Genomic DNA, 21,207 nt, shown 5'->3' with positions numbered 1-21,207 from the left:
TACTGCATCAGTTTCAAGTGATTTAGCATATGAGTATTATGTCCCTTTAAGAGAGACAACTGTGCAGTACACACACACCAATACAGCATTGCAAACATAAAGATCGAAATAGCGTGGTATATGATATAGTGCCACAGAATTATATAAGGCATAAGTCACAATGTAGTCTGCATTCAAAAAGACAGTATAGAAAGTGCTTTGCAGCGGTAAATCCCAGGGACATGCTAGCATAAGAAACCAATAAAGAGCTAGAAATTCTTGATCCGGAGTGTTTGGAAATATTAATGCAGAATGTGTAAGTACATTTACAAGTTGTAGGCTCTCTTTGTAAATCTAGGCGCAAAGTCTCATATAGGAGAAGCCGCCTAGTAAGTAGAGAGAAATACCACAGCTCTAGCCGACTCCAGTGCTAGCCCTGTGGGAGAAGTATGTCTCATCTGTTTGCGGTGTACCTAGTATAGGATTGTAGGCCATCAAAACCCCATCATGTCGGAGTGCCACCATTTGCGCCTGAGGTGAATTTTGCAGGAGTGCATTGTGCACGGGTTCAGGCAGTCTCTGAGTGTGTCTATCTGTGACATGAAGGGGCTTTTCCCACCGTTGATCTACAAAGATTCCCACTTGAGAGACCGGACCTCGCTCTCCCGTTATAGAAAGTAGCCCCATACCTGTAGACTCTGTCTGCGTTGAGGTTAGGATGCGGTCCGCCTGAACCGCTTCTTGTAGCATCAGCCGGAATCCATGCAGACTGAGAGAGGAGACGATCACAGCAGAACTTTGAGGGAGTGTGCAATCTCGCCTCAGCAATGGCACGGGACCCCCAGAGAAGTCTTCAAGGTCCAAGAGACTCCGGCTCCCATCGCAGGAGTCAGCCAGCTCCTCAGAGACCAGAGGCTGAGTAAGGTAAGATTGACTCTGAATTATTTGGGCGGCTAACTTCAGCTTTAAACATGGATGACGGGTTGAGCCTTGCGTGTAACTTTCCAACCGAGCCGACTTCTTGTTAGCTGCCGCTAGTAAAGATCTTCTTGCGGAATGGTTAGATGTGCAGAATTTAGCAGAGTCTTGCCAGGTATTTCCCGTGCCGAAGCTGAAGCTGTCATACGTGGGGTCACTCTGCATTTTCTCTGACCGATGTTCCGGCAGCTGCTCCGTGGGCGCATCTGCTCGGTCAGGATCTCCCTTGTCTGTGACTCCACGAGTCTCCATTTTCAGGGTGTTTTGTAGATCGAGGAAACATTTATCTAAGTGGCGATCAAAAGTTAATAATAAAGTCTGCATCAGCCTGTATGTCTACTCCATCTTGAGCTCAATCGCTGTACTACCAAGAGGTAGAAAAAGTTTGTGTACTGTACACGATGTGTCAGAAGCGTTAATGGCGGCGTGATGAGGCCTCAGTGAGCCAGAGCAGAGCAAAAACTGATAGAATGCCAAAACGGATATAGTGAAGTTAGTTAAGGCTCCCGAGCTCCACTTCAGAGTATTTTATGTAGTTGGGTTGGTCATCAAAACCAAAAGGAATGATAAAAATTGCTAATTAAGCCCAATTCTAGATAACTGGAGCCGGGAGCTCTGCAAAGATGCAGCCATCTATTTCAGCGGTTGGCTCCGCCCCCCCCCCCCCCCGAATTCCACCTTTTATTGCTTAGACTTTTTATACTTAATCTAGTAGTTATGGACTTATTAGGTGGTTATAGCTGCTATTTACTATTCAGCTAATTCACCAGGGAGTTGCATTTCAATGCATCCTCATACCCTTTGTTATACACACAGTAAAATGGATTTATCTGTTTGTCAATGTGAGGGGGGGGGTCATTTTATGCTTTTCTCTTGTAAGATGTATCGAGTCCACGGATTCATCCATACTTATGGGATATTCTCCTTCCCAACAGGAAGTGGCAGAGAGAGCACCCACAGCAGAGCTGTCCATATAGCTCCTCCCTTAGCTCCGTCCCCAGTCATTCTCTCTGCCTGCTTAACTGCTAGGAAGGGCAAAGGGAGTGTGGTGACAAAAATGTTAGCTTTTATTTTCTCAAGCAAAAGTTTGTTATTTTAAATGGTACCGGTGTGTGCTATTCACTATCTGGCAGAAAAGGGATGAAGATTTCTGCAAGGATGATGATCTTAGCATTTTGTAACTAAGATCCACTGCTGTTCTCAGAAGGGCTGATGTGTACAGGAAAACTTCAGTTGGGGGAACAGTTTGCAGGCTAAACTGCATTAAGGTATGTTCAGTCTATTTTTTTCTAGACAGACTGTTATTTCTAGAAAAGGCTGGCAATATCCCCATGATGGAAAGGTAAGCTGTATTCAGTAAAAGAGGAATCCAAGCTTGCATAAAGGGCTCATTAGTTACTGGTGACACTGATAGGAAAAAACATTTTGGTTTAATTACAAATAAAACGTTTTATGAGGGACTTTAAGGGGTCTTTGTGGCTTGTTTAAGGGTTATTAACCCACATGGCTAGTTTAAGAAACACTCTGTGGTGTTTTTTAGGCCCCATAACATCGAGTGAGGTGGGTGGGGCCTATTTTCAGTTGCACAGTTTATTTACCTCAGAAGCATCCAGCTACTTCTCCAGAGATTCCTGCTGTATTTGAGGGCTGTAAAGAGGTTTTTTTCCCCACAAATCATTCCTAAAGGGCAGGTAGGCGCCACAGCAGAGCTGTGGCAAGGTGCTGAACGTTATTTTACCGGTTTTGAAGTTTTTTCAATCCGTTTTTTACATTAAGGGGTTAATTGTTTATTTGCATAGTGGTGCAAAGTTACTAAGGCTTTATGATGCTACTGTAAAAATTTCATTTGTTTACTGCTTTTTTACACTGTTTTGCAGAGTTTGTGCTGCTTTTTTTCTCTTAAAGGCACAGTACCGTTTTTGTTTAAAGTGTTATTTTCTTTGATTAAAGTGTTTTCCAAGCTTGTTTGTTTCATTACTAGCCTGTTTAACATGTCTGACACCAAGGAAAATCCTTGTTCTATGTGTTTAGAAGCCATTGTGGAACCCCCTCTTAGAATGTGTCCCTCTTGCACTAATATGTCTATAAATTATAAAGAGCATATTTTAGCACTTAAAAATATTGCAATAGATCATTCTCAGTTAGAAGGAAATGAGGGTTTAGCATCTAGCTCTCCCCAAGTGTCACAAACAGTAACGCCCGCACAAGTGACGCCAAGTACCTCTAATGCGTCAAATTCATTTGGCCATAGTTATGAATAAAACCCTCACAGAGGTTTTCTCTAAACTGCCTGGTTTACAAGGAAAGCGTGACAGCTCTGGGTCAAGAACAAATGCTGAGCCGTCTGACGCTTTAGTAGCCGTATCCAATATACCCTCACAATGTTCTGAAGTAGGGGTAAGGGATTTGTTATCTGAGGGAGAGATTTCTGATTCAGGAAAGACGCTCCCTCAGACAGATTCTGATATGACGGCCTTTAAATTTAAGCTTGAACACCTCCGCTTATTGCTCAAGGAGGTATTAGCTACTCTAGACGATTGTGACCCTATAGTGGTCCCAGAGAAATTGTGTAAAATGGACAGATACTTAGAGGTTCCTGTTTACACTGATGTTTTTCCAGTCCCTAAGAGGATTGTGACTATTGTTACTAAGGAGTGGGATAGACCAGGTATTCCGTTCGCTCCCCCTCCTGTTTTTAAGAAAATGTTTCCCATATCTGACACCATACAGGACTCGTGGCAGACTGTTCCTAAGGTGGAGGGAGCTATTTCTACTCTTGCTAAGCGTGCAACTATACCTATCGAAGACAGTTGTGCTTTCAAAGATCCTATGGATAAAAAATTAGAGGGTCTCCTAAAGAAAATTTTTGTTCATCAAGGTTTTCTTCTCCAACCTATTGCATGCATTGTTCCTGTAACTACTGCAGCTGCTTTCTGGTTTGAGGCTCTAGAAGAGGCTCTCCAGGTGGAGACTCCATTAGAGGATATTATGGATAGAATTAAGGCCCTTAAGTTGGCTAATTCTTTCATTACAGATGCCGCTTTCCAAATGGCTAAATTAGCGGCAAAGAATTCAGTTTTTGCCATTTTAGCACACAGGGCGTTATGGCTTAAAGGGACAGTCGACACCAGAATTTTTATTGATTTAAAAGATAGATAATCCCTTTATTACTCATTCCCCAGTTTTGCATAACCAACACAGTTATATTAATATATGTTTTACCTCTGTGATTATCTTGTATCTAAGCCTCTGCAAACTGCCCCTTTTTTCAGTTCTTTTGACAGACTTGCAGTCTAGCCAATCAGTACCAGCTCCCAGATTACTTTACGTGCACGAGCACAGTGTTATCTATATGAAATATGTGGTGAAATATGTGGTGAAAAACTGTTAAAATGCAATCTGAAAGAGGTGGGCTTCAAGGTCTAAGAAATTAGCATATCAACCTCCTAGGTTAAGCTTTCAGCTAAGAATACCAAGAGAACAAAGCAAAATTGGTGATAAAAGTAAATTGGAAAATTGTTTAAAATTACATGCTCTATCTGAATCATGAAAGTTTATTTTGGCCTAGACTATCCCTTTAAGTCCTGGTCTGCTGATGTGTCATCAAAATCTAAGTTGTTGAACATCCCTTTCAAAGGAAAGACTATTCGGGCCTACACTGAAAGAAATTATTTCAGACATCACTGGAGGGAAAGGCCATGCCCTCCCTCAGGATAAATCAAATAAGATGAGGACCAAACAAAATAATTTTCGTTCCTTTCGGAACTTCAAAGGTCCCGCTTCAGCTTCCCCTGCAGCAAAGCAAGAGGGGAATTCTGTCCAATCCAAGTCAGTCTGGAGACCTAATCAGGCTTGGAACAAAGGTAAACAGGCCAAGAAGCCAAATTCATCAGATTTCAGTCGGACAACATCACGACTGTAGCCTATATCAATCATCAAGGAGGAATACAGAGTTCTCTAGCGATGATGGAGGTAACAAAAATAATCCGATGGGCGGAGGATCACTCTTGCCATCTCTCAGCAATCCATATCCCAGGGGTAGAGAACTGGGAGGCGGATTTCCTAAGTCGTCAGACTTTTCATCTGGGGGAGTGGGAGCTCCATCCGGAGGTATTTGCCCAGCTGACTCAGCTATGGGACACACCAGAATTGGATCTGATGGCGTCCCGACAGAACGCCAAACTTCTTTGTTACGGGTCCAGGTCCAGGGATCCCCAAGCGGTACTGATAGATGCTCTAGCAGTGCCCTGGTCCTTCAATCTGGCTTATGTATTTCCACCGTTTCCTCTCCTCCCACGTCTGGTTGCCAGAATCAAGCAGGAGAGAGCTTCGGTGATTCTGATAGCGCCTGCGTGGCCACGCAGGACTTGGTATGCAGACCTGGTGGACATGTCATCTGTTCCACCGTGGACTCTGCCAATGAGGCAGGACCTTCTAATCCAAGGTCCATTCAAGCATCCAAATCTAACTTCTCTGCGTCTGACTGCTTGGAGATTGAACGCCTGATTCTATCAAAGCGTGGTTTCTCTGAGTCGGTCATTGATACCCTGATTCAGGCTAGAAAGCCTGTCACCAGGAAAATCTATCATAAGATTTGGTGCAGATATCTTTGTTGGTGTGAATCCAAGGGTTACTCATGGAGTAAGATTAGGATTCCTAGAATTTTGTCCTTTCTCCAAGAAGGATTGGAGAAGGGATTATCAGTTAGTTCCTTAAAAGGACAAATATCTGCTTTATCTATTCTTTTACACAAACGTCTGGCAGATGTCCCAGACGTTCAAGCGTTTAGTCAGGCCTTGGTCAGAATCAAGCCTGTATTTAAACCTGTTGCTCCACCATGGAGCCTAAATTTGGTTCTTAATGTTCTTCAAGGGGTTCCGTTTGAACCTATGCATTCCATAGATATTAAGCTTCTATCTTGGAAAGTTTTGTTTTTAGTAGCTATCTCTTCGGCTCGAAGAGTTTCTGAGTTATCTGCTTTACAGTGTGACTCACCTTACCTAGTTTTCCATGCAGATAAGGTGGTTTTGAGTACCAAACCTGGGTTTCTTCCTAAGGTTGTTTCTAATAGGAATATCAATCAGGAGACTCTTGTTCCTTCTCTGTGTCCTAATCCTTCATCAAAGAAGGAACGTCTGTTGCACAATCTTGATGTGGTTCGTGCTTTAAAGTTCTACTTACAAGCAACTAAAGATTTCCATCAAACATCTTCATTGTTTGTTGTTTATTCTGGTAAACGGAGAGGTCAAAAGGCTATGGCTACCTCTCTTTCCTTTTGGCTGAAAAGCTTCATCTGTTTGACTTATGAGACTGCTGGCCAGCAGCCTCTTGAAATAATTACTGCTCATTCTACTAGAGCAGTGGCTTCCACATGGGCTTTTAAAAATGAGGCTTCTGTTGAACAGATTTGTAAGGTGGCGACTTGGTCTTCGCTTCATACTTTTTCCAAATTTTACAAATTTGATACTTTTGCTTCTTCTGGGGCTATTTTTGGGAGAAAGGTTCTACAAGCAGTGGTGCCTTCCGTTTAAGGTACCTGTCTTGTCCCTCCCTTCATCCGTGTCCTAAAGCTTTGGTATTGGTATCCCATATGTATGGATGAATCCGTGGACTCGACACATCTTACAAGAGAAAACAGAATTTATACTTACCTGATAAATTTCTTTCTCTTGTGATGTATCGAGTCCATGGCCCGCCCTGTCTATTTAAGACAGGTAGTATATTTTTATTTAAAAAACTTCAGTCGCCACTGCACCCTATAGTTTCTCCTTTTTCTTCCTAGCCTTCGGTCGAATGACTGGGGGGTGGAGCTAAGGGAGGAGCTATATGGATAGCTCTACTGTGGGTGCTCTCTCTGCCACTTCCTGTTGGGAAGGAGAATATCCCATAAGTATGGATGAATCCGTGGACTCAATACATCACAAGAGAAAGAAATTTATCAGGTAAGCATAAATTCTGTTTTTGTGCACTGTTATTAACTGAGCTATTTCCCTCTCTTTTTTTTTTTTAATCCCTTAAATGTACCTTTTGGTTTTTCAAACTATCTTTCTGGAGGTGTCTAGGATTGGGGTTCAGTCTGTGGGTCCAGGAGAGCACAAGAAGTTTGGTTTCCTCAGGAGGTGAGGTTACCAATAATTATCTTGGTGCATTGTTTAAGTCCGTTAAGAGCTGTCCTCTTCTGAATGGAGACACTTATCCGAGTTTTCATTCAGACAGTGTTACAGCTGTAGCTTATATCCATCATTTAAGGGGAACTTAAATTTCCTTAGCAATCATTTTTAAAGGTATTTCGATTGGACACAGAATTTTTTTTCTATATTTTGCATCTCAAGAAGAAAAACTGGGAAACAGATTGCCTTTGTAGGTAATCCTTTCCACAGGTATGTTTTCTCCTTCAAGACGTTTTCTACCAGATTGTGGAACAAAGGGATCTCCCAGAAATAGACCTGATGACTTCTGTTTCCAAGAGTCATATTTCAAATTGTATAGCGCATTCTTTATTAATGTGAATGCTCCAGTCAGGCCCCGCAGAACTTGGATTTGCGAATCTGGTTCAGATGTGAAGCTTTCTCCAATCATTAACATCTCAAGTCTCTCATCTTGATGGATTGGAGATTGAATACCTATTTTTTATAACAAGTTGACAAGCTTTAAGGGTTCCTCTCTTCCTGAGGTCTGAAGCAATTCTGAAATAACTCTAAGGAATTTACAGATTATATATTGAAGCACAGGACGGTTAAATGGACAGAAAGTGTAACACAAGTCTGAGTATAGGAAGAGTAGGGGGTGTCGTAAAAAATTAAGGGGTGTGAGGTGAAAGGTGTAAAGAAGTGTAAGAAAACAGACAGTGGAGAGACATAACTATATATGTACAAAAACTAATTTAACCTTTTATGTCATAGGTATAACAGAATGCACACGAGCATAAAAAAGCTTGGTAGTATTTTTATAAACAAAATAAATAGCTAGTTTAATATTTAACTTTTATTTTTGCGAATGTAAAAAGAGACAGCGGTGGTAAGTTTCCGCTGCCCTTGAAAATGCTAAAAACACATCACTATTTGTTGTAAATACAAAATACCATAGGTAATAGAATTATTTAAATAAATTACCCTTGAACAGAAAAAAAAGAGGTACTGTAATGGTTATTTAAGATACTATACATCTTTAGCTTTTATGAGTGTGATTTCTGATTGTTACGGTCGCTGTTTCACAGGTAAAATTCCCCCCTCCCTTCACCATATGCCGTGTGGGAAGAGTATCCCCCTATGATTTGAGCATATATTATTAAATCGGTAGTTATAAAATAACATCAGGGGCTTTCTTTCTTATTTTAATTGCTCACTGTCACGTTTCACTATACGCTTCCTCTGAGGAAAAAGCTTTTAATTAACTAGTTTTATTGTTGTTTTAACATATATTTGATAGATCATATTTGCTTTCTATATCTCGTAAGAAATCTAATAGCGTTTAACCCCCCTCGGCTGCCAGAAGGGAGATGCAACATTTTGACAGAGAAGGGGTTAAAATAAACACTAAAAATAAAGCAGGACACATAAGCGACAGGCCATTCAGTGTGAGCTGTTTCACATGCGTTTGTGCTTAGTCAGGGCACTATGTCATCAATCAGTAATTCTTTCAGTGTTTCCTGCAGTCTAGCAGATTACTTGTTTCAGCAGAACACAGTAATGGTCCCATGTGCATAGTCTGATACCGTGTATAGACCGATACAGCACATTCTCTAGTATTTGCTATATGTTTACTTCAACCTTTATTCCATATGGTAATCGCTAAAGGTTTTTATTCCTCGTACACAGACTGGTCTGTCCTCATTCATTTGTCTTGTGTAGATACTGTGTACAGCCGCGTACGCCTTTCAACTAAATATAGGGACTATTAAAGAATGATATATTGTGCAACTGTCAAAACCAGTCCCTTGATCTGTAGAGATGATTTATTGCACCTCACCTTGTATCATTTAGTAGACAAACTGCAAGCTAGAACCTAGGCACCTGTCTCACTTATATAAAAGCAGTCCTTATGCCCCCCTGCCGTAGGCTGTCCTGCTATTGGTGCACAACGTCAGTACCCTGGTACAGTACCTCCCTCTCCTGATGCACCCTGCAAGCTAGAACCTAGACACCTGTCTCACTTATATAAAAGCAGTCCTCATGCCCCCTGCTGTAGGCTGTCCTGCTATTGGTGCACAGCGTCAGTACCCTGGTACCTCCCTCTCCTGGTGCACCCTGCAAACTAGAACCTAGGCACCTGTCTCACTTATATAAAAGCAGTCCTCTTGCCCCCTGCTGTAGGCTGTCCTGCTATTGGTTCACAACGTCAGTACCCTGGTACAGTTCCTCCCTCTCCTGGTGCACCCTGCAAGCTACAGCCTAGGCACCTGTCTCATTTATATAAAAGCAGTCCTCATGCCCCCTGCTGTAGGCTGTCCTGCTATTGGTGCACAGCGTCAGTACCCTGGTAAGTACCTCCCTCTCTTGGTGCACCCTGCAAGCTAGAACCTTGGCACCTGTCTCACTTATATAAAAGCAGTCCTCTTGCCCCCTGCTGTAGGCTGTCCTGCTATTGGTGCACAGCGTCAGTACCCTGGTAAGTACCTCCCTCTCCTGGTGCACCCTGCAAACTAGAATCTAGGCACCTGTCTCACTTATATAAAAGCAGTCCTTATGCCCCCCTGCCGTAGGCTGTCCTGCTATTGGTGCACAACGTCAGTACCCTGGTACAGTACCTCCCTCTCCTGGTGCACCCTGCAAACTAGAACCTAGGCATCTGTCTCACTTATATAAAAGCAGTCCTCATGCCCCCTGCTGTAGGCTGTCCTGCTATTGGTGCACAGCGTCAGTACCCTGGTAAGTACCTCCCTCTCCTGGTGCACCCTGCAAACTAGAACCTAGGCACTTGTCTCACTTATATAAAAGCAGTCCTTATGCCCCCCTGCTGTAGGCTGTCCTGCTATTGGTGCACAGCGTCAGTACCCTGGTAAGTACCTCCCTCTCCTGGTGCACCCTGCAAACTAGAACCTAGGCACCTGTCTCACTTATATAAAAGCTGTCCTCTTGCCCCCTGCTGTAGGCTGTCCTGCTATTGGTGCACAGCGTCAGTACTCTGGTACAGTACCTCCCTCACCTGGTGCACCCTGCAAGCTAGAACCTAGGCACCTGTCTCACTTATATAAAAGCAGTCCTCATGCCCCCTGCTGTAGGCTGTCCTGCTATTGGTGCACAACGTCAGTACCCTGGTACAGTACCTCCCTCTCCTGGTACACCCTGCAAGCTAGAACCTAGGCACCTGTCTCACTTATATAAAAGCAGTCCTTATGCCCCCCTGCCGTAGGCTGTCCTGCTATTGGTGCACAACGTCAGTACCCAGGTACAGTACCTCCCTCTCCTGGTGCACCCTGCAAACTAGAACCTAGACACCTGTCTCACTTATATAAAAGCAGTCCTCATGCCCCCTGCTGTAGGCTGTCCTGCTATTGGTGCACAACATCAGTACCCTGGTAAGTACCTCCCTCTCCTGGTACACCCTGCAAGCTAGAATCTAGGCACCTGTCTCACTTATATAAAAGCAGTCCTCATGCCCCCTGCTGTAGGCTGTCCTGCTATTGGTGCACAACGTCAGTACCCTGGTACAGTACCTCCCTCTCCTGGTGCACCCTGCAAGCTAGAACCTAGACACCTTTCTCACTTATATAAAAGCAGTCCTCATGTCCCCTGCTGTAGGCTGTTCTGCTATTGGTGCACAACGTCAGTACCCTGGTACAGTACCTCCCTCTCCTGGTGCACCCTGCAAGCTAGAACCTAGGCACCTGTCTCACTTATATAAAAGCAGTCCTCGTGCCCCCTGCCGTAGGCTGTCCTGCTAGTATCCTGGTACAATTGTTCAGTTTGGTTAATGTTCTGCGCATGTGTTTATACTAGGTACCTTATTGGTATAGACAAACAACAAATAGCGTATAGTACAAATCCTTTGCATATAAAGACTGCAGTATGATACACACCTGCCTATTGTTCACCTCTATATTGTACCTCAAACTTCTCTTTATTTCTGCTCTAATAATACAAAACCTGTGTCTGTTCTGTGGCATTGTCAGCTATAATCTTCTCAGTTAGGACTATGCAGTTTATAGACCAGAACAATGTGTTTGCCTTAATGATTTCCCTGCTCGCATGTTATTTTGTTTATATAGCTCGTTAGGAGTTGCACACGGCCTATATACATAAGTATTATATGTTCATACATTTATTTTTCTAGCATTGCATCAGCCATAAGGCACCATTAAAACAACAACAATGGGCTTTAATGTAAGGGCACCATGGCGGCAGCAGTTTTGGGGGCAGTATCAGGGTTCACATTTGCAGGTGCCCTTACGCATGAAATATATTAAATATAGGGCTGGAATTTTCACTACACAGGATGAGTAAGAAACATTGATCTACTAGTAACTTTAGAAAATGATCCATCCATATAAAATCTATATATGTGATGTTTAGTTTATATGATGTAATATCTGTACCCAGAGTCCCTGCCTAGCTTGTAAATCATTGCTTCTTGGTGCATTCGCTATATTCTTTATGTCATGTAAAACTTTTTGGATACCAGAAAATAATGATAACTTTGTGATTATTTTGTGTATTATCTGTTCTAGGAGTCTATCCTCAGGGGCCGGTTTGCACCATCTGGACAGATTGAAGGATTTACGGCTGAGATCGGTGCCAGCGGTTCCTACTGTCCCCAGCATGTCACTTTACCGGTTGAGGTCACCTATTTTCACATCTCTGAGCACAGTGTTCCCTCACCCTTTCTGGTATGTAACTTATACCATGTGATCTTTGTTTCTAGAGTCCTTGTGATGTAGGTAATGTGCCCATTTGGGGACATATAGGGTATATGTTATCTACCTTCTATGTCAGCTAATATGACCTCAGTTTGCTGCTAGCTGTGATAGAACACTGCTGTTTGGATAAATGATCACTAATTATATAATCAGGCTGTAATTTATTAAGGTGACATTAAAAGACCTCACTATATACTAAAAATGTATGTTATACTTCCTCTTAATAACACCCTTTTTATTTAAAATGTTCATAACTTACTCATTTTCACAACATCCTGCTACTTGATGTACCTGGTATTGAAGTGTCATGTGAAACTGCCTGGTGTTTTTTTGGATAAGAAGCCAATTTAACATAAATATGGGTTTACTAGACCATAAGAGAAAGTAGCAGAGACCAACCATTTTATTTAACGTTCTCGTTTGTGGCTGTAGGTGTAGTCTTTTAGGAGAAATTAAGTTTATATTATCTATAGAAGTAGTAACATTATATGTGCAACCAATCTCAGGAATATGACAATAGCTTAAGACTTTACATCTGTTTGTGAGTGGAACAAGAAACCGATTCACAGGAAAATGGCTGATGGGTTGGTCAGAATATTACCTGTATGCTGTGATTCACTGATGTAGTAAATACAGTTCTAACCAGCTTGAAGCCCAACCTTTGTCTATAACCTTTTCTTTAAGACCCTGTGTGATATTAGGCTGCTATGAAAATAGTTCACAAACCATTAACTACTGCTTTTCCGTTTTTGTTTTTTTTAATCTATTGTTTGCTAGTAAAGTTTTTGGACTTTTATTTTTCTCATTGTTTATGCTAGTTTAAGCTTTGATACTTGTCCAACAGTATTGAATTATTCAAGGTGTTTTATTATAATATACTTAAAAAATACTTAGGTAACCTTTAGTATTTGTATTAATCCTCTGACTGCACATGGAGGCCCAATCCTTTCCCTCATTGAATTTCTCTGTGTCGTCATTCTGTGAATAAAGATTACTATATTATTATAGCTATGCAAAAGTTCATTTCTCCTTACTTACATCTTTTACTATTCATGAAGGGAATGATTGATCTCGATGCCGTTGGTAAGAAGGGATACAGTGTCCCCAGCACAGGAACCATTCAAGTGGTAAGTTTGAATAACAAAGAGAGCTCTGGCTTTGAGTGGAATATGCATTGTTGAGGCAGGGAAGTCCAGAAGGCCCAGAGAAATTGCACCATCCATTTGAAAAATGAACTGGTCCAAATGCTTCTTATCTGCAGTATGTCCTACAGTATATTTCTTTGACTTTAGTTTGGACGAACATTGATGACACACCAAGTTTACTCTGATTTCTATAAGCGTTGCCAGAAGACATAGATATTAGCATGATGGGCAGATGATAAAGTTTTCACAGGCTATTTTCACGTTAGTTTAATTTTAGGAATCATATTCAAATCAATAGCCTAAATATTTTAACCTCTTTACTGCTACGCCAAGTCTTTGAGCTTGTAGTTGCTGTTTACATTTGAACACTGTCCTTTTCTCTTGTTAAGTGTATCCAGTCCACGGATCATCCATTACTTATGGAATATATTCTCCTTCCCAACAGGAAGCTGCAAGAGTCCACCCACAGCAAAGCTGCTATATAGCTCCTCCCCTAACTGCCATATTCAGTCATTCTCTTGCAAGCCTCAACATAGATAGGAGGTCGTGAGAGTCTGTGGTGCTTTCTACTTAGTTTATTCTTCAATCAAAAGTTTGTTATTTTTAAATGGCACCGGAGTGTGCTGTTTATCTCAGGCAGTATTTGGAAGAAGAATCTGCCTGCGTTTTTCTATGATCTTAGCAGACGTAACTAAGATCCATTTGCTGTTCTCACACATTCTGAGGAGTGAGGTACTTCAGAGGGGGAATGGCGTGCAGGTTTTCCTGCAGATAAGGTATGTGCAGTAAAATATTTTTCTAGGAATGGAATTGACTAAGAAAATACTGCTGATACCGAAGTAATGTAAGTAAAGCCTTAAATGCAGCGATAGCGACTGGTATCAGGCTTATTAATAGAGAGACATACTCTTGTAAAAATGTGTTTTAAAACGTTTGCTGGCATGTTTAATCGTTTTTTAACATATGTTTGGTGATAAAACTTATTGGGGCCTAAGTTTTTTCCACATGGCTGGCTTAAATTTTGCATAGAAACAGTTAACTGAAGCTTCCCACTGTTGGCTGTGGCAGTTTGTTGTGTCTGTTTTTAAAAACGTCTATGTCGTTTTTTTTTTATCTGTTTTTTGCATTAAGGGGTTAATCATCCATTTGCAAGTGGGTGCAATGCTCTGTTACCTTATTACATGTACTGTAAAAATTTCGTTTGTTTTACTGCCTTTTTTTTCACTGTTTTTCAAATTTTGACAAAATTTGTTTCTCTTAAAGGCACAGTAACGTTTTATATATTTGCTTGTTAACTTGATTTAAAGTGTTTTCCAAGCTTACTAGTCTCATTATTAGTCTGTTCTAACATGTCTGACATAGAGGAAGCTCTGTGTTCATTATGTTTTAAAGCCATGGTGGAACCCCATCTTAGAATGTGTACCAGATGTACTGATTTCATGTTAAACAATAAAGATCATTTTTTGTCTTTAAAAACATTATCACCAGAGGATTCTGTCGTGGGGGTAGTTATGCCGACTAACTCTCCCCACGTGTCAGACCTTTTGACTCCCGCTTTAGGGACTCACGCTCAAATGGCGCCAAGTACATCAAGGGCACCCATAGCGTTTCTTTTACCAGGGGATTCTGTCGAGGGGAAAGTTATGCCGACTAACTCTCCCCACGTGTCAGACCCTTCGACTCCCGCTTCAGGGACTCACGCTCAAATGGCGCCAAGTACATCAAGGGCGCCCATAGCGTTTATTTTACAAGACATGGCAAAGGTGGTGAATAATATTCTGGCAGCAGTATTAGTCAGACTACCTGAAATTAAAGGAAAGCAGTTAGCTCTGGGGGTAGATACAGAGCATACAGACGCTTTTAGAACCATGTATGATACTACCTCACAATATGCTTAGTCTGTGGGTGATTATTTTTTTTTGACTCAGGGAAGATGATTTAAACTGATTCTGATATTTCTACATTTAAAATTTATGCTTGAGAACCTCCACTTGTTGCTCAGGGAGGCTTTGGCTGCTCTGAATGAATGTGTACAATCACAGGGCCAGAGAAATTGTGTAGACTGGATAAATAATATGCAGTGCCGGTGTGTACTGATGTTTTTCCAATACCTAAAGAGGTTTACTAAAAATTTTTTAATAAGGAATGGGATAGACCAGGTGTGCCGTTCTCTTCCCCTCCTATTTTTTAGAAGAATGTTTTCTAATAGTTACCACCACACGGGACTTCTGGCAGACAGTTCCTAAGGTGGAGAGAAGAGTTTCTACTCTAGCTAAGCGTACCACTACCTCTGACGAGGACAGTTGTGCTTTTTAGATCCAATGGATAAAAAATGTTTATTCAACAGGGTTTTATCCTGCAGCCCCTTGCATACATTGCTTCTGTCACTGCTGCTGCGGCGTTCTGGGTTGAGTCTCTTGATGAGGCTTTACAGTTAAGCGACTCCATTGGATGAATATATTTGACAAGCTTATGCTAGCCAATTCCTTTGTTTTCTGATGCCTTGTTCATTTGACTAGACTAACGGGTAAGAATTCTGTTCTTTACTATACTGGCGCGCAGAGCGCTATGGCTTATATCATGGTCAGCTGTCGTGACTTTAATAAATAAGCTACTTAACTTCCCTTCAAGGGGCAGACCCTATTCGGGCCTGGTTTGAAGGAGATTATTGCTTATATCACTGGAGGAAAAGGTCATGCCCTTCCTCAGGATAGGTCCAAATCAAGGGCCAAAAAAAAAAAAAAAAAAAAGTCTAATTTCCGTGCCTTTTAAAAACTTCAGGGCAGGTGTGGCATCCTCTTCCTCTAAGGCAAAACAAGAGGGAATTTTTGCTCAGTCCAAGGCGGTCTGGAGACAATCGGACCTGGAACAAAGATAAGCAGGCCAAGGAGCCTGCTGCTGCCTCTAAGGCAGCATGAAGGAACGGACCCCTATCCGGTAACGGATCCTATAGGGGGCAGACTTTCATTCTTCGCCCAGGCGTGGGCAAGAGATGCCCAGGATCCCTAGGCATTGGAATTTATATCCCAGAGATATCTTCTGGATTTCAAAGATTCCCCCCCCAAAAAAGGGGAGATTTCGCCTTTCACAATTATCTGCAAACCAGATAAAGAAGGAGGCATTCTTACATTGTGTACGAGATCCATCCAGTTCCAAGAGAGGAACAGGGACAGAGTTTTTACTCAAATCTGTTTGTGGTTCCCAAGGAGAGGGAACCTTCAGACCTATTTTGGATCTAAAGATTTTAAACAAATTCCTCAGAATTCCGTCATTTAAGATGGAAACTATTCGTACCATCTTAACTATGATCCAGGAGAGTCAATAGAGGACTACAATGGATGCTTATCCTCACATTGTGATGCATAAAGATCACCATCGTTTTTCAGGTTTGCCTTTCTAGACAGGCATTACCAGTTTGTAGCTCTTTCCTTTGGGATATCTACAGCCCCAAGAATCTTTATGGAGGTTCTGGGGTCGCTTTGGCGGTCGGGGCATAGAAGTGGCCTCTTATTTAGACGACATCCTGATACAGGCGTCAAACATCCAAATTGCCCAGTCTCATACGGACGTAGTACTGGCATTTCTGAGATCACATGGGTGGAAAGTGAACAAGGAAAGAGTTCTCTATCCCCAATCTCAAGGGTTTCCCTCCTAGGGACTCTGATAGATTCTGTAGAAATGAAAATTTACCTGACGGAGTCCAGGTTGTCAAAGTTTCTAAATTTCTGCCGTGTTTTTTTTTTTTTTCATCCCATCCGCGCCCTTCGGTGGCTCAGTACATGAATGAAATCGGCTTAATGGTAGCGGCAAGGGACATAGTACCGTTTGCACGTCTACATTTCAGACCGCTGCAACTATGCATGCTCAGTCAGAGGAACGGGGATTACACAGATTTGTCCCCCTGTTAAACCTGGACCAAGAGACCAGAGATTCTCTTCTCTGGTGACTATGTCGGTCCATCTGTCCAAGGGTATGACCTTCCGCAGGTCAGATGGGACAATTGTTACAATAGATGCCAGCCTTTTAGGTTGGGATGCAGTCTGGAACTCCCTGAAGGCTCAGGGATAGTGGACTTAGGAGGAGACCCTCCTTCTAATAACTATTCTGGGAGTGATATTCCATGCTCTTCAGACTTGGCCTCAGTTAGCAACTCTGAGGTACATCATACTCAGTCGGACAATATACACGACTGTGGCTTACATCAGCCATCAAGGGGGAACAGAAGTTCCCTAGCGATGTTAGAAGTCTTACAATAATTCACTGGACAGAGACTCACTCTTGTCTATCAGCTATCCATATCCCAGGTGTTGAGAACTGGGAGGTGGATTTTCTAAGTCGTCAGACTTTTCTTCCGGGGGAGTGGGATTTCCTCCGGAGGTCAAGACCAAGCAGGAGAGGGCTTTGGTGTTTTTGACAGCGCCTGCGTAGCCACGCAGGACCTGGTATGCAGATCTGGTGGACATGTCATCCTTTCCATCACAGTCTCTGCTTCTGAGACAGGTCCCTCTACCTCAGGGTCCTTTCAACCATCTAAATAGAATCAATCTGAGATGGACTGCCTGGAGACTGAACGCTTGATGTTATCAAAGCATGGCTTCTCCGAGTCAGTCATTGATACCTTAATACAGACATGAAAGCCTGTCTCTAGGAAAATTGAACATAGATATGGTGTAAATATCTGATTGTTATGAATCCAAGGGTTACTCATGGAGTAAAGTCTGGATTCCCAGGATATTATCTTTTCTCCAAGATGTTTTTGAGAAAAGGGTTGTCAGCTAATTCCTTAAAAGGGGACAGATTTTTACTCTGTCTATTTTTTTGCACAAGCGTCTGGCAGGTATTCTAGACGTTCAGGCATTTGGTCAGGCTTTGGTTAGATCCAAGCCTGTGTTTAAAACTGTTGCTCCGCCATGGAGCTTAAACCTGATTCTTAAGGTTCTTCAAGAAGTTCCGTTTGAACCTTTTTTGTTCCATAGATATCAATCTTTATCTTGGAAAGTTCCTTTTGGGTAGCTAATTCCTCGACTCGTAGAGTCTCCAAGTTATCTGTGTTACAATGTGTTTCTCCTTATCTGGTCCTTCGTACGGATAAGGTAGTCCTGCGTACCAACCTGGGTTTTTTCCTAAGGTGGTATCTAACAAGTACATCACTCAAGAGATAGTTGTTCCATGCTTGTATCCTAATCCTTCCTCAAAGAAGGAACGTCTATTACACAATATTGGACATGGTTTGTGCTTTAAAGTTTTTCTTACAAGCTACTACAGTTTTCATCAAACGTTCACCTTGTTTGTTGTCTATTCTGGACAGAGGAGAGGTCAAAAGACTTCAGCAGCCTCTCTGTCTTTTTTGGTTAAAAAGCATAATTAATTTAGCTTATGAGACTGCTGGACAGCAGCCTCCTGAAGGGATTACAGCTCATTCTACTAGAGCTGTGGTTTTCACTTGGGCCTTTTTTAAATGTGGCTTCTGTTGAACAGATTTACAAGACGGAGTCTTGGTCTGCGCTTCATACTTTTCAAATTTAACAAATTTGATACCTTGCTTCTTCGGAGGCTATTTTTGGGAGAAAGGGTTTTTTACAGGCAGTGGTAACTTCCGTTTAAGTACCTGCCTTGTCCCTCCCATCATCCGTGTACTTTAGCTTTGGTATTGGTATTCCATAAGTAATGGATGATCCGTGGACTGGATACACTTAACAAGAGAAAACATAATTTATGCTTACCTGATAAATTTATTTCTCTTGTAGTGTATCCAGTCCACGGCCCGCCCTGTCACTTTAAGGCAGGTAATTTTTTCATTTGAACTACAGTCACCACTGCACCCTATGGTTTTTCCTTTCTCTGCATGTTTTCGGTCGAATGACTGAATATGGCAGTTAGGGGAGGAGCTATATAGCAGCTTTGCTGTGGGTGGACTCTTGCAGCTTCCTGTTGGGAAGGAGAATATATTCCATAAGTAATGGATGATCCGTGGACTGGATACACTACAAGAGAAATAAATTTATCAGGTAAGCATAAATTATGTTTTTTGTTTGTTTTTTGTTTAGTGAGTTTTTATTTTATTTATAGTGAGACCTTTGTGGTTCTATAACTGTATTAGATGACCATTCCAAATAAGCATTAACTAAGCATAATTCAGTTTCTTATAGAAATAAAAATGTAAACATAATTTGCACTTCATTCATTAAATGATCTACCCTTGAATTGTTTTTTAAGCTTAAACTTTTTTTTCTCTTTCCATGATCTATGTTACTTACAACCCGTGATTTTCCTAGTTCATATGGTGGACAAAACATAAAAGTTTGTCACCAACTGTGTATTCATTTCAAAAAGAAATTTGAGGAGACAGAGAGGAGGGGTCTGTATGTTATTATTTAGTGCAACCAAATTCCACTGGGCACATGAGTAGAGGTATTAGTTGACACTTATTCATTGTAAAAGAAATACTGGTATGAAAAAGTAAAGAAAACAAATTAATACATATGGGGGGGGGGGGGGTCCTGCCTTGAAGAACATTATAGTCTACAGTTTGGAGATATAAGGTATGGAGTTACTTGCCACATGGATATTTGTTTCAGCAGTGAGGTGAAGCAGTTCAAGGTTTATTTTACTGGTTAGGACAAGGAAGAATTTTCAGAGAAAAGGCCTCTCTAAGGAGGTGAAGAGCACCTGAACCAAAGTAAAGTGAGAGACAGTATGACAGAGTGGGGCAGTGAGTTCCATAGAGCAGGAGCAGCATGGGAGAAGTGCTGGAGGTGGGAAAGGGTATTGATTAGTTATGGGAGAAGACAAACATAGGTCAGAAGTTTAAAAAAGGGGAGGTTTGAGAAGCTTTTGGACACAAGTGAGGAACTATACTAGAGTGTAAGGTTTTTGAGAGCTTTGTAGGTTTACAATTGGATTCTAAAGCATACCAATTGTCCGTTTGGCTACTCCGCTCTGCCAGTCCCTAATGTGGAATTCATGATAGGTTGTAGGGGTTAGAGGCAGGTGATGGGAAAGGCCATTTAGGTGTAGGTCGCAGTTGTCAATCCAGGTCAAAACGAGTGAGTGATGTTAATGAGTGAGTTAATATTTTGGTGGTGTCTTGTAAGAAATTGGTGAATTCTAGAGAGAATCTGTAGAGGAGCATGGCAGGGTTTGGTAAACACTTGTATATGTGAAGTGAAGGAGAGTTCAGACTCCATTGTGGCCCAAAGACAGTCGACATGAGTTGACGTTTTAAATACAGAGTTAACCACAGTAAGAGAGCTATCTGGTGTAGGGTGTAGTAGAAAGATTGAGCTGGTGGTAGTATGAAGACATGAAGACATCCAGGAGGAAATTGCAGAGAGACAGTTGGTGACCTGGATGAATAAATACGGAGAGATAACAGGAGAAGAGAGATTTGTATGGCATCATCATATATTCTATTTTTTTTAAATGTTTAGCGACCATAATTAAAATGTGTAGGATTGTTGATTCCCTGAGTTCCATTTTTATTGCACACCAGTATATATATATTTATTTATTTTCTCTAGAATGTCCTTCATGTTTCCTTTGTTTTCCATCAAATTTCTTTCTCCTCAGACCTTATTTAATCCCAACAAGACTGTGGTGAAGATGTTTCTTGTAACATACGATTTCAAAGACATGCCACTAAACTACATGACCTTTTTGCGTCATCGTATCTTTCTGGTGCCAGTTCAGGAGGAGGAAGGTGGAGAGCAGGTTCAGGATGCTGCAGGGAGAGCAGCCACCGTAACATCAGAGAAAGCCAAGAGGATACTCTGCTACCTCATGCACCTGAGGTACAGTAAAGAACGTGGCTGCACTCTTATGAAATAGTTAAATGCTGGGAAAAAAGTCAGATGGTATTTGGGTGTTGCATTAGTAACTTAAGGCTGATTTCTCTTGTTAAGTGTATCCAGTCCACGGATCATCCATTACTTATGGGATATATTCTCCTTCCCAACAGGAAGTTGCAAGAGTCCACCCACAGCAAAGCTGCTATATAGCTCCTCCCCTAACTGCCATTACCAGTCATTCTCTTGCAAGTCTCAACATAGATAGGAGGTCGTGAGACTCTGTGGTTTTTTATACTTAGTTTATTTCTTCAATCAAAAGTTTGTTATTTTTAAATGGCACCGGAGTGTGCTGTTTATCTCAGGCAGTATTTGGAAGAAGAATCTGCCTGCGTTTTTTCTATGATCTTAGCAGACGTAACTAAGATCCAGTTGCTGTTCTCACACATTCTGAGGAGTAAGGTAC

At 41.7% G+C, this 21,207-nt stretch overlaps 1 protein-coding gene across 2 annotated transcripts in view; it reads left to right on the top strand.

Moving 5' to 3' along the window:
- The window catches only part of ATOSB (atos homolog B), a 257,983-nt gene that overhangs the window by 212,391 nt on the left and 24,385 nt on the right, over positions 1 to 21,207 (top strand). For both annotated transcript variants that reach the window (XM_053701014.1, XM_053701013.1), the window contains exons 6-8: positions 11,624 to 11,782; positions 12,871 to 12,939; positions 20,527 to 20,747. In XM_053701014.1, the coding sequence (XP_053556989.1) occupies positions 11,624 to 11,782; positions 12,871 to 12,939; positions 20,527 to 20,747 (449 nt within the window). The remainder of the gene's footprint in view (positions 1 to 11,623; positions 11,783 to 12,870; positions 12,940 to 20,526; positions 20,748 to 21,207) is intronic.

The sequence above is a fragment of the Bombina bombina genome, chromosome 2 (assembly GCF_027579735.1).
Source record: "Bombina bombina isolate aBomBom1 chromosome 2, aBomBom1.pri, whole genome shotgun sequence".
Lineage (NCBI taxonomy): Eukaryota > Metazoa > Chordata > Amphibia > Anura > Bombinatoridae > Bombina > Bombina bombina.
The sequence above is the reverse complement of the archived record's forward strand: the minus strand, read 5'-3'. Positions and strand labels throughout refer to the sequence as shown.